Below are 14,038 nucleotides of genomic sequence, written 5' to 3'. Positions count from 1 at the left end.
AGGCCGCCTAGAGCAGCGCGCAGAGGAAGCGTCGCCTGGACGCGAGGAGAGCCGCCAGTGCAGCCCCCAGACCTCCCTCCTCAGGGGGGGCCGTAACAGGTCCCCCAAAAGCCAACAGATGGAAGAGGCACTGAGAAGAAGCCACCGGCTGAGCATCGGAGCACTCGCGGTGCCACATGGGGAGCAGCTCCGGGAAGGGGTGGCCAGAGGATGCCAGAGGCCACGGTGGGCGGAGGTGGGCTGGGCCCAGAGAGAAGTGGCCGAGAAAATGGGGAACTCACTGCACCAGGGGCCAGACCTCAGCTTGGACCTGCTGCCTCAAAAAAGCCAGCTTCAGGGTGGGATGCTCCTAGAGAGGAAGGTAAACCCTCACTGTGAAGTCCCCTTGCTTTTTCCGCTTTGCGGCAAAGCCAAGGACAGGAGCAAGGTGACACCCCGGGCTCTGTCCCCTGCGCTGCCCTCCTCTGGGGCCAGTGGGCGCCTGGGGAAGTGGGGTGCTGGTCCCCTCCCTGCTCCGGGAACCAGGCCCCTGGGGCCTCCTGGGCGGTGGGGCCCCACCCGCAGAGCAGGACAGGAAGCAGATGCACCCTCCAAGGTCCCCATGAGCAACTGGGACCCAGCCACTGGGGGAGGGAATTTGCATAATAAGGGTAATTTGGTACCAGCCTGTCCCCCGAAGTGAACAGCATGGATCTCGGTACAGTTAACAAATTTCACTTCCTCTTTCCCACATGCTGTCAACCTGACTCGAGGTGACGCTAAGCTTGTGGATGGTCCAGAGATGTCCTGCTTCTCCCTCCGGGCGCTGGGCCCGCAGGCTCACGCTCCCAGGGGTCCCTTCCCCGCCCGTCCCCGGGGCGCCCCCCCCACTAGGGTGCCTGCCACCCGGGAGCTCAGCCTCGGGGACCACGGGAAAGGCCCCAGGCTGCCGGAGCCCTGCTCTCTGTGCCTCCTGGGCCGTGCACCTCCTGCGACGCCTCTTGCCGCTGCTCCCGCACCTGCGGCGGCTTCCTCAGGGCCACTGTCCCTCCGGCTTCCTGTGGCTAGGGCGGGCCCGGCCCCCCAGTGAAGAGGGCCTGTGGTTCCAGGGTCCTCCCCTCGGGGCACCACCCTTCCCAGAACCCGCCTGGGCCCCTTGCCCACACCCAGATCCACCCCTCAGAGCCTCCCAATTCCTTTTTAAAATGGATTTCACCACCCCTGTGGGAAACAATCCTCCGTGTGTACTCACTGGTATAAAAATGAAATAGGCTTGCCCTGGCCAGTGTTGCTAACGGGTTAGACCGTCAGTCTGTGCACCAAAGGGTCACGGGTTCGATTCCCGGTCCAGAGCATGTAGCTGGGTTGCAGGTTCGATCTCAGGCCCGTCTGGGTGCGTGCGGGAGGCAACCAATCGATGTCTCTCCCTCTCTCTCTCCCCCTTCCACTTGCTCTCTAAAAATCAATGGAAAAACATCCTCAGGTGGGGATTAACCAAAAAAAAAGAGAAGAAACAGGCTTGTCTGTGAGCTCTGGGGTGTCTGACACCATCGCTGTGACTCCGAGAGGTCAGGGGGAACATGGTCTAGGGTCGGAGTCCGCAGGCCCCAGAATGACATCCGGCCAGGTCGAGCCCTGACCCCACGCCCAGGTGAGCTCTCCAGCCTCCTTCCGACCTCCGTTCAGACCCACCTCCCTCGCCGCACACCGTGGCCGCCGGGCCTGGGATGCCCCACTCCTGGCCGGTTCTGAACTCGTCCTGCGGCAAGGCTGAGCCGGCTGTGCCTGATTTTGGGATCTCTCGAGAGCAGGCCTGTGTTCCCGGGGCCTCTGAGTGAGTCTGCGTCAGGTTCTCACAGTGCTGAGTCAGGGGCCCACCTCCTCCACCGGCCTGTGAGGGCAGAAGTCTCGCCTCAGTATCCCCAAACCCCCACAGCAGGCAAGAGGTTGGGCCCTGCAGCCGGGGCGGTGTGGGCATTGGGGATGACACTGCGCCCCGACTCCCTGGCCCCAGAGATCTGATGACCTGGACCCCCGGCCACAGCTCCTCCTTCTGAAGAGCCCCCCCATCTTTCCACCTGCTTCAGGGCCAGGGGCACTCTCCCCGGAGAAAGGCGGGAGGCAAGGGGCACAGGCCATGGGCCCCCGGGCTCTCCTGCTTCCTCCCGGCATCCTGGCATTCAGGCCCTCTCCGGGGTCTCGTCCGGGGGACAGGCTGAGCTGCCCTGGGGGAAGCTGCTGACCCGGACCCGAAGGGGCTGTGAGGTAGAGAAGGCAGGCCAGCCAGGCGCCCCCGGGCCACGGGCACCTCAGCCGAATCTGGAGAGACTGAGGCAGACAGGAGAAGGAACAGAAACACTGTCCTAGGAAATGCTCAGCTGAACCAGAGGAGGCAGGAGGCTGGCCCTTGCAGGCCGGGCCCCTGGAGGGGACCAGCTGGAGGGGCGTTGCTGAGCCAGGAAGGGTTGGGGCTGTGCGGGAACTCGGGAAGGAAGAGGGAAGGAGCCCCTGTGGGCCCTGGAGCGGCCGGGGGAGAGGTGGCAGCCTGGGCCTTTGGAGGAAGGGCGGAGATGGGTGTGAGCGTCGATTTCAGGTAGTGAAACCAAGGCCAGGGAAGCACAGTGACCATCTCAAGGTCGCAGGGAGTCACCCTTGGGCCGCATTCCCTGGAGTCCTTGTGCACAACTCGGAGGGTGGGGCAAAGGGAAACTCCACACACCCCTGCCCCCTGGGACAGACACACTGCAACGCAGCCTTGGGGAGGCAGCCGAAAGATGCGGTTCGGGCGGCCCTGGCGGTGTTGCTCAGTGGTTAGAGCATCGGCCTGCACCCGGAAGGGTTGGGGGTTCGATTCCTGGTCAAGGGCAGGTACCTCGGTGGCAGGCTCGATCCCCTGCCCAGTCAGGGCACACGTGGGAGGCAATCACTCGACGTGTCTCACATCCATCTCTCTTCCTCTCCTCCCTCCCTTCCACTCTCTAAGGACCCACGGAAAGACACCCTCACATGAGGATTGAAAGGAGAATGCACGAGGCTGCATTTAACCCAGCTTCCTGCTTCCCGCAGGTGGATTTAACCCCCCGATCCCACCGCCCTTTTATTATCAGCAACATGCAGTCACCACAGGGGCACAGCCCTTCGGGAGAAGTCCCCGCCCTAGGAGAAGTGCCCCGGACATTCCCCGAGCGGGAGCCGCAGGGACCCGACTGGTGGCTCTGCCACAGAGGCCCCTCCTGTGAGCTCGGCTCAGCCTCCAGGGTCAGCCTCGCCAGGGGAGTGGGACTGTCCCGAGCTCCAGTGCATCCGCTGGGGCAGGGTGCAGCCGGCTGGGTTCCGGAGCTGAGGGTGGGGGTCTAGGTCTCATCACCTTATGGCAGGAAAGAGGCCTGTGGGTGTCCTCGGCGGGCAGCCCTGACTTTGGGCCCGGGTAACTCAGATCCGACTTGGGTTCTGAGTAGCTGTGTTCACACGTGAAAAATAGGCAACGTGCCACTTCCAGGCGTGTTTCAGGTCTGGGCCTCGGTGGGAAATACCGTCAGACCGGCTGTGAAATTCTTGGAGACCGGAAAACAGAAAAGGCATTCATGTTGGCTGAGTTGACGTACACCCGGCCCGTGCTGGGGACCCTACAAGAGTTTCCTCGCCATTCTTACAGGTTAAGGTATTTCCATCAGCAAATGCGGAATCCCAAGGTTCAGACAAGTCAGGTAGTTACCCAGATACCCCAGACGACACCATTGACAAGCAACACGCATACTGATCTAATAGAATATCTTAGAAATATAGAGAATATGTTATTTTTAATGTAGAAGGGAAGACATCAATTAAGATAATAAATTATCTTTGTTTTCCAAACAGTCCCCTATGCCGGGATGTCTTCAGGTTTTTTAAAATATGTTTTTATTGATTTCAGAGACAGGAAGGGAGAGGGAGAAAGAGAGAAACATCAATGACGAGTCATTGATCGGCTGCCTCCTGTGCGCCCCCGACTGGGGATCAAGCCCGCAACCCAGGCATGTGCCCCGACCGGGAATTGAACCCCGACCTCCTGGGTCATGGGTGATGCTCAACCACTGAGCCACGCCGGCCGGGCAGTGCCCTCCAGTATTATCCATAGTTGACAGTATACAGACCTTCTGGGTTAGACTCAGCCATCGGATGTCTTGGGGAAGAGTCGTCAAATTTGTTTCATGTGAGTGGTGCAGACCTGCTTACAGCACTGAATGCTGGGAACTGGGGTGGACAGAAGTTTTTTGGGGGGAAAACATGATAAGGAAATCTAAAAATTCCCTCCTAAGCATGTGCCTGGGTACTGATGATGGAATGAAGACACGTGCTGAGGAAGGCTTGGGATTCAGAAGAAAAATCAAAGAATTGGGTGGGGAAAAACAGCACCAAAAACAAGGCTCAGCCATACTGAACGTGTCACTCTGTTGTCATTCTTTTCAAAGTCTCACCAAGGTGCCTACAAGAGATGCAGTATAGCATGTCCATGAGCCACGTGTGGCCGTGGCTACCACATGGGCAGTGCAGACGGGCCACCTTTCCAGTCGTGGATGGCCCCGTGGCAGCATGCCGACAGGCCCGCGCCTGCCTTGCTCCCCAGCCCCGAGGTCCAGCTCAGCACCCAAAACAGGGCGGTGCCCAGCGGCCACCATCTCCCGCCCCCAGTGTACCCTGGGCTCCCAGCTTGTTCCCCACAGAGCCTTCCCCAGGGACCGAATCCTGAAAGCTGCCTTCAGTATTCAAATCAGGCAGCAACTTTCACTTCCCCAGGGGCCGGGCCCCTCACTGCCAGCAGGGAAGTCAAATTTGCCTGAGGCCACAGTCCTCTCCCAGGCCGCTCACTGGGCCTTGCAGAGGGTGGAACTGCTTCTCCCCAGGCCCAGAGGCCCCTCAGCGTCCGCCCAGTTCCCTGGGCCTGCCTCTGAGCTGGGCCGGCCCCCCGGTGACTGGTGACCTCCAGTCCCCTCCTGGGAGCAGCAGCCAGAAAACAGAAACCGCGGTGGGAGCGGAGGGTGGGATAGCAGCAAATAGGGAAGGACGGCTGCGCCCGCTGGCAGGATCATCCTGCTCTCAGGAGAAAAAGGGGAAAAGAGGCAATCGCCTCCCGCGCGCTTCTGCTTCGCCCGGAGAAACTGCTTGCCTCATTTCCTCCGCAGTTGGGGGAGCCTTGTGAAAGCTGCCGGTTCCACACGGTCTCACCCGGGGCGGACCCCGCTCCAGGTCGCGTGTGCATCTCTGCCCCTCCGGTCAGCTGCCTCTTCTGGGGAGCACGCGGGTCTCCCCGGCCTCCAGGGCAGGTGAGACGCGGCTCTGGAAGGTCCTACAGGAGGGCTGGAGAGCTCCCTGTGCGGCCTGGGACCATGTCAGCCAGCAGCAGCCACCGAATGTCCCGGCGTGTGTGAGCTCGTAGCAAACACAGGCCCGAGGGAGTCGGGGCAGCTCCCTGATCCCACGTCCACGCGTGCGGGCGGCAGTGAGGCCTGCGTGGTTCAAGCAGCCCGACCCCCCTCCTCTGTAAACACAAGAGTGTAAAAATGCAGGCAGCCTTCTGCGGGATGATATGAGAAGTAAGTACCTGGAAACTGTCCTCCAGGTAGTAAGCTCCTGGGCGGGCGTCCTCATGTAGCTCAGGGATTCTCGGGGAGATAACAGAAATTTCGAGGGCGTGAGTGGAGGGAAGCCGGCCCCCAGCCTCCCCGAGCGTCCCCGCCGTTTTCTTGTGTCCGGCTGACCCTGGAAAGCACAGCCCACTTTCTGGGGAGTTGGACACAGTCCACACATGCAGAAAAACCTCCCAGTAAGAGGCACAGCCAGAGTATTTTGAAAATCTAATTAAGCGTAATTTTTTTTTTAACTTAGGTGATGTACATTAAAATAGATAAAAGTGAAAAGACTTAAAAACGTGAGCTTGTAGCAAATTCACTGAACATTTTCTAGCATCTGAGTTGGAACTCTTTAAAATGACATGAAATCCGGAGGGGCTGTGCCCAGCCAGCCCTGGGGCCTGGAGCCTGGAAGCTGAGCGGCGCTCTCCCCCTGGTGGTGAGGGTGCCGCGGGGACCCAGCCGACAGCCCCGTTTCCAGGGCCCTTCCAGCACCAGGGGGAGCCACTGCGACGCCGGCCCAGGCCCCGCTGAGGCACCTGTCTCCTGTGTGAGCGGATATTCCGGGCTTTTCTATCCTTCCGAGGTTTTGCTAGGAGGATGCTTAGCCACACCCTCTGCTTTTCCCCGAGACGCGTTGCCCTGACAATCAATCTCCCCACTGAACAGACACTGAAAACACCTTTTCTCCAGATACTACTCAGAGCCTCAAATACCCGAAGCACAGCACAGAGACGGGTCTGGGCAGGAGGAAGCACAGAAACTGCTTCAGCGCACACGAGCCCGCCCGTTCCCAAGCACGCTTCTCACTGACTCCTTGGGGTCTTTAGCAAACATCACCCTGTGGGAAATAAGGGCCCTGGCCTGTGTGGGCCAGTGGTTAGAGGATCGGCAGGGCACCCAAGGGTCTCAGGTCAATTCCCAGTCAAGGGCACATACCTGGGTTACAGGTTCGATCCCCAGCCTTGGTCAGCGTGCGTGTGGGAGGCAACCAATCGATGTCTCTCTGCCCCCCCAGTCTCTCTAAAAATCAATGGAAAAATATTCTCAGAGAATTAACAAAAAAAGAGAGAGCGACAGGAACACAAAGATTCTAAATTCCAGTACCTAGAATTTTAATACAGAGTGGAGCAAAAGGTTTACAGTTGTTTGTATGGAAAATAATACAATAATAATAAATAACAATGTAAGAATAAAGTGTTTGAATACTGGCAACTGTAAACCTAGGTTTGCCCAGCCTGTATCTCATACCAGAAAGAGCCCGATTCAGTGGTTGTCTGACCCTGGGCATGTACACAGGTGTGTGGTTACCGGGGTACGTGCTGGGTTTTTCTCCTGCGAACTTCAGCTGTCTCTTCAATGTACTTCCCCGTTTAAAGCTGATAACCTCTAATCTCAGAAGAGCTCCTTTAAGTCAGTAACACCGTTTATCAAGTTATCAGGGAATTGGTTTTGTTGCTTTTTAAGAAATGTCCTATTTTCTCTAGAACATTATAAAGTGTGTTCTGTTTTCTGTAAATTAACACAGCTAATGTGGTAAGGGAAAGACTACACTGAATTCCCCATTTGTTGTGTCCTATGTTTTACATAAATTAACACAGCTAATGTGGTAAGGGAAATACACTGAATTCCCCACTTGTCAGAATAGGGACTCATGACTCGATTCCTCAACTTGGGCAGAATTTTAGAGGCACCTTAAGTAATGCGAGTTTACCTTGAGTTGCCCTTCCTAACCCACCTATTGCGCACGCGGGCTGCAGCAAAGACGAGCCCTGCTCCTTACTTAACGACGTTGCTCAACAGCCTGAGTTACCAAGTCGGGAGGGGTCACAGCCTCTTGAGGGGACATGGGTGGGGCTTCACCACCTATCGCCCATTTTGTCTGGCCATGACGCCAGGCCAGTCTCTCGGCCGAATCTCGCCAACCGATTTGTTGTTAAATGAAAATACTGACCCTTCTGATCAATCAAAATATTCATTTAATCAAGAGTGTGAGCTCCATCCAGCGGTGAGCAACCTAAGGGCTTAGGGTGGCGCCTGGCACAACAGGTGCACAACAGGCCGTAGGCCAGAGCAGAACGGAGTCAGCGAGAGCCTTTGAAATTAGTTACAGCCGGGTTTTTCCAAAGTACCAAGTGGCTCATGAAAAACTTTTTCCATTTCTATGTGTACCACTGTAGGGTGGAGGCCGCTGCATTTTCCAATCTAATTTAGGCCGGCGGAAAGGAATGAATGATGAAATGCTGACATATTTACTTTGCATCTACTAAGTTTATCCATTAAAATAGATTTATCTGCACCATTTCCCCTAAATTGCGATCGTGCCCTGGCTCCCCAGCAATTCTATTTTGTGCAATTACGTTTCCGGAAGCTTGGCACGCACGCGGGCTGCAGTGGGCGCTCGTGCAGGCTGCGGGTTCCTCTGGGTCAGAAGCACGCGCCTGGCCAGGCTGTTTCCCCAACGTGAGAGCTCACCACCACCCGCCCCCAGCCCCCGGGACAGGATTTATCAGGTCTGCAGCCACAGACGGGCCGTCAGGCGTGCGCACCGCCTGCTCAGACTCCTTTGTAAAATGGGTTTCTGACCAGTCTCCTAAAACGAAGGTGAAATCGGCACGTGCCTCGCAGCTACTTTTTAAAGCTATTTGGACAGCTCTGCTCAGTTTGGAGTCGGATGAATGACTGTTTGCAAAGGATTCTGATTATGAGAAGTTTACTTCTAAATACAATCTCATATATGTGCAAAACATGTATTTTAAAAAAGTTTATTAAATATTTATCTATGTTTGGTCATTGTCTCTCCAGCCCCATCTCCACATGCGGTTTTCTAAGAACCTTTCGGGGTGTTTTAATTCTTACTCTTGCCCCTCTATCACTTACTAACAAACCTACTGCCACAAAGACAACAAAACCCACTAATTATGCAACAACTGTACGTCTCACACTTTAAGAACACTCTTTCACTGAGTCTTTAAGAATCACGAAGGGTGCCCTGTTGTTAACAGTCACACCACCTATACTGTTCGTGTGCCGTCAGGAGTGGAAACTCCCGTCCCCCCACCTCCTGCCCCCGGGGCAGCAGCGTGGCCCAGAGCCTCCTGGGGCCTTCCCTCCCGCCCAGACCTACGCCAACTACTGCGCGACCGGCCTTTCACCGAGCAAGAGCCGGGGGCTCTCTCCCTGTTGAGGTACATTCATAGCATTCACCTGATTTTTAAAAACCGTTCCATAAAACCCCATGAACAATTCTCTATTGATAGATGTTTAAGTTGTGTTTCTTCATATATTAAAGTTTCAGTGAACTTATCTGTAGAGCATTGACCTAGAAGTAGAACGTTTTTGGTAGATATGATCAAATTGCCCTCCTGGAAAGGCTGGACTCACCACACTCCCCTCACAGGGTGTGGCAATGGCCTGCTCTCCAAACCTTTACTGCGAACTATCAGTATCCTGACAGTTTCCTAGTGTTTAATTTTATATCTTGCTGCTTTGGCTCCCTGTATAAAGGCGACTGACTGGTATGAACAGCAGTCAAAGATCACCAGACATTCAACAAACTTTTGTTTACAATAAACAAAAGGTGAATAACCTACTATCCTGCCCACAGCCCCTCCACAGGACGAGTCCCGCGGCTGTGTAAGGGAAGATGCTGGTGCTGTCTGCTCGCCTGGGAATCGGTGACGACACACCAGAGAGAACGCGGGGACGCCTGTCCTGCCTCAGCACCAGGGACTTGGCTCTCGGGCGCTCGCAGTGCTCTCCCCAGCGGCAGGGAGCAGCCCTTGCCACCTTGTCTCCCTCCTCACCCCTACTGTGCAGTTCCCACAATGGCCTGTTACTTATAGAGCAGAACCGTGCATCAGACACCCGCCAACATTTACTTCTGAAAGACACCGATACTTCAGGCTCTCACCTGGTGTTAAATACAATGTTAGACATCACCTGCCCCCAGAAACCCAATCCTCGCCTTTCAGTTCTGTGGTACATCTGACACTAGACTACACTGTGCGTTCTGAACATGTTTTATTAGCTGGTCCTGCTAAGAGAAAACAGTGAGAGGTTACAAACCAAAGTAAAAACTGGCCCTTTCCTTCCAGTGTTTGGTGAGACCTTAAATTGTAAACAACAGTAAGCAATGCCGTCTCAGTCGTAAACCATTACGCTAGCAACGACAGACGTACTTAAATCACACACCCTCACACACAAGTAAGACGTAAGAGTTTCAATCTGAGCTCGCTGTTCATCCCACTGCACATCCTGAAGAGAGGCCCATTAGAAACAAAACAAAAAGGCCCCTTCATATCGGGTATGAACAGGTGTACACACCAGGGAATCACTGGGAGAAAACCCAGCTTCTATCGACACGGGCTGTCCGTCGGCTGTAACATCAGAGTTGTTGTTATTCTCTCTCACCTGCGGCATCAGATTCAGAACACCCGCCCCCAGCCTGCGCTCAGAACGGGGATGCACCACAGAGGTGCCCTCTCTCAACTGGAAGGGTCCCGTTCACTTTCCACAACCAAAAGTTCTGTTCCAGTTTTCATAAAGCTCTAGATCTTTCGGGGACACGCTGGGCCGCACGGTTCTGAACGCGTTTTCAAAGTCAACGTACGTTATGGGTGGGACTTGGTCGGCGGTTATCGTGGCGATGTCGGTGGCCTGTAGGCTGCGGATGGGGCCCAGGGATGCCTCTCTGCACAGCTGTGTCACGTCAGCCCCTGAGAACCCTTCCGACTGCTGCACAACCAGCTCCAGGTCCTCCTCACGGAGGAGGCACTGCTCCTTGGACATCAGGTTAGTCACGATCTGCCTCCGGGCGGAGGCCTCTGGGAGGGGTATGTACAGCCTTTTCACCAGCCTCCTCCGGGCAGCCTCGTCGATCTCCTGTGGCCGATTGGTTGCTCCCACAACGAGAATACGATCTTCTGAAGATGTGGTGGCTCCATCCAACTGGACCAGGAACTCGGTCTTGATCCGCCTAGAAGACTCGTGCTCACCATCCGCCCGCTGGGATAACAGGGAGTCGATTTCATCAATGAATATCACAGCCGGCTGCTGGCACCTGGCCACTGCAAACAGCGCCCGGACCATCTTCTCCCCCTCGCCCACCCACTTGGAGGTCAAGGAGGAGGCAGAGATGCTGAAGAAGGTCGCCCCAGACTGACTAGCGATGCACTTGCCAATCAGGGTTTTCCCCGTCCCAGGGGGACCGAAGAGCAGAATTCCCTTCGGTGGGCCTCGCAAACCGGTGAAGATGTCTGGCCTCATCATGGGCCACACAACGATCTCCTTTATCGTGGCCTTGGCGAATTCCACCCCTGCGATGTCCTCCCAGTTTACTGGGGGCCCATGGTCCATGATCTCACTCATGATCAGCTCGATCATTTTTGGCTCCAAGCTCTTCAGACGCTCGTCAACTGGGTGTGCTGCATCTGGGGGTACAGCCCCATCCGGCTCATGCTGCACCCTCCCACTCGCGTCCCCCCCATCTGGCTTAGGGACAGGAGGGACAAACTTCCCAAAAATCCCTCGGGATCGACTGGCCCCCAGGGACTTCTTCACGCCGCCGTAGGAAGACACTGACGCACGTGCGGGCTGCTGGTGCTTTTTCTGCTGCTCTACCCACAATTGTTCCTTGGCAGTTTTAAAGGTGGATAGGCTGCTTTCCTCTCGGTGGCCATTACCTTCTGTTTTACCAAGAGCCTTATTCAGAGTCGGGGCAGAAAGGGCATTGGTGGGGCCAGAGCTGTACAATGGGCTCCTGTCACTGAAGGAAGGGAAACGGGATGGATGGGGTAAGAACATATTCAGTCCCGTGCTGGATTTAGGAGAGCTGCCATTTTCCTTTCTGACAGTTCCAAACAACGGTGTGGCTAAGTCACCAAATGGTGTCGAGTACGTGGGACACGTCTTTGGGGTGTTAGTGGCCACTGGTGGCTGGGCATTGTGAGGGCCCAACGGACCGCTCTCTGGGATGTCCGGGGCCCGGCCTGTACTGGGAGCTGGCTTAGTCAATGGGTCACTCTCCCTAGAACAACAAAAGCTGAATTTTGGAGGATCGGGGACCACGGCCCCTTTATGGATCACTACCATGGCATCAGCAGGGGACAACAGGGAGCCTCGGAACTTTTCGCCAGCCCGCATCATCTCCTGTACACCCCTCATCTGGAAAACGTTATCTATGGACAGCCCAGACTGCCACTTGTCACTGTCAGCTTGCTGAGCACCTGCTAAAGGTAAAACGTGTCCTGCATAGTTATTCAGGCCAGTTTCAACATTGTCAGAATCGATAACTGCAGAGTATTTCTCAGCATACTTCTTGAACAGTTTGGCAGCACAGACCTGGGAGATCTCGGAGTTTGCCCACGCGTACTGGATGCGCAGGATCTGTGCCCGGTAAGCGTCTGCCTTCTGCCCCGCTGTGCACGTACCAGATGTAGTTGTAAAGTAGTTCTTCTGCCACTCGCTTAGGTGCACAGACCTGGAGCCCGAGGCCTGCATTTTACAGGCTCTGTAACAGAGACAAAAGTGAAAGTGTCAGTAACAGAAGAAGACAAAGGTAGACTTTTAAATCTCTGCTCATACTGGATTTTTCACTTATAAGGTAATTTATAAGGACAGACCATTTGCAAAGGAAATACTAATTATTCATAAATTTCAAGCATTCAAGATATAAAAGATTAAAGACTCAACTTAATAATGCCTCATTATGGGTTAAACTGTTGTAGTTATATAATAATTTTCCTTGCAAACAGGGAAAGCATTCATAGGACTTAAAAGTAATCAGCAAAAAGAAAGGCAATACGGCAGCAACGTGGAACTATATACAGACAAAGCAAAACAAACCAAGCCCGGGGTTCAGTATGGTCTCCAAAAAAAAGCAGGTGAACAATCTCAAGTGAGCCTCTTACTGTCGCTGAATCTTCAGTTTCATCTGTAAAGTGAGAGAAATCATTGTCAGAATCAAGTCACATAACAAGTATAAAAATGCTTTGAAAACTATTACCAGCCCTCGTGCGCGAATGTAGAAGCCATGGCTGCGCCTGTGAAGGCGGTCCCTCGAGACCAGTGTCAGCCCGGGAGCCAGAGCTCGCACAGGAGCAGTCTCACTCCGGGGGCAAGCACGTCCCTGCGTGCAAAAGCCCTGGATGCTCCCGCCACAGGTGAGAGCAGCGCGGTCACGCGTGGGAACCAGCACCACTAAGCGTTTGTAAGGACGTATTCGTGAACGAGCACCTAAAGCAGGAAGCTCCAGGACTCTCACTGTTTTCCAGACTCACCTGAAGTATTAGTAAGTGAAGCCGTCTTGATATACAAACTACGAGAACAAGCTACACAATCTGCTAGTAAAGTGCTTATATTTTTTATTTCTTCCCTCAAGTTATTTTTATTCCTCCTTACATTAAGTGAAAGTTATTTTAACACAATTATAGATGAATATATCCTGTTGCTGGCTGTGTGGAATTTACCTGCCAACCCATGAGGAAAGGAGGTAAGAAAATGTTCAGTCTCCTAACAGTATTGCAATAAAGGAAAACCCAAGACCTTGTGTATTTTAAAAGTCACCTTGCAAAGCACCTGTAAATATAGCTTAAGAATCATGTGTAATAGTTTCGTATCTCCCATAATACCCTACAGAGAATCTGTCCCACTGTAGGTAGGTGTTAATGAGTCCTTGTTAAAAAAATAAACTTAAGACTCAGGGAAACTCTAATTTGCTTAAAGTTATAAAGATAAATAAAGAGTCAAAACTACACCTGCCCTCTCCCGACCATCCCTCTTCTTGCTACACCATTTTAACGTCCTTTGATCTCTTCTGTGCAGCGCTGGAAACAGGAGGTTGGAGGCAGGTGACTTGGAACAGGTGTGTCACAAACTTTCCTTTCCTGTGGACATCCCCGTGCCCCCCGCGGCCCTGGGATTCCTGGAGGCCGAGTTCTCGCCCCTGTCCCGGGCAACACCCTCCCTGTCCTCTCCACCTGAGGAAAGATCCCCAAATTCACCTCCCTTCTGACCTCCTCCCTGGAACGCAGTCTCCGTCCAGCAGCGGTGGACACGGACAAGCGCCTGTTCTAACCCACACCTGCGGGCCAGTCCTGGTCAAGGGCACAGCCCCCGCCCCTGCGCCCTGGTCCCCGTGCCCTCCTGGCGCCTCCAGGTCTAGGCAGGGCGCTGACCGAGCCGGGCCTCTCCGGCCTCCGCGCACAGGGGACCTCATGTCCCGCGCAGGGGCTCCCGCGAGGGGGCGTGTTTCCATCACGCGGACCGTGTCCAGGCCCCGCCTCCGCGGTCGGCATCGCCCCGTCCGGAGCGACCGCGGGGCCGCCGGGGCGCCCCGCCCCCAACCCCGCGCAGATGCTGCAGAACTTTCCAGACCCCCGGGCACGGGGCCAGCGCCGCAGCCGTGCCTTGCCGTGGGCCGCGTGGATTTGCAATGAGCCCCGCGGCCT

General features: G+C 54.9%; 1 protein-coding gene across 1 annotated transcript; it reads right to left on the bottom strand.

Annotated features, from left to right (window-relative positions):
* Positions 1-10,040: 10,040 nt before the first annotated feature.
* FIGNL1 (fidgetin like 1) lies at positions 10,041-13,507 on the bottom strand. Its single transcript, XM_016198284.2, has 3 exons — positions 13,346-13,507; positions 12,435-12,522; positions 10,041-12,099 (listed from the first exon to the last, which is right to left on the bottom strand). Exon 3 carries the CDS (start codon positions 12,087-12,089, stop codon positions 10,095-10,097), a length of 1,995 nt encoding a protein of 664 aa, XP_016053770.2. The 5' UTR covers positions 12,090-12,099; positions 12,435-12,522; positions 13,346-13,507; the 3' UTR covers positions 10,041-10,094.
* Positions 13,508-14,038: the final 531 nt, after the last annotated feature.

The sequence above is a fragment of the Miniopterus natalensis genome, chromosome 10, assembly GCF_054644295.1.
Source record: "Miniopterus natalensis isolate mMinNat1 chromosome 10, mMinNat1.hap1, whole genome shotgun sequence".
NCBI lineage: Eukaryota > Metazoa > Chordata > Mammalia > Chiroptera > Miniopteridae > Miniopterus > Miniopterus natalensis.
Note: the sequence above shows the minus strand (reverse complement) of the source record. Positions and strands in the feature narration are given on the sequence as shown.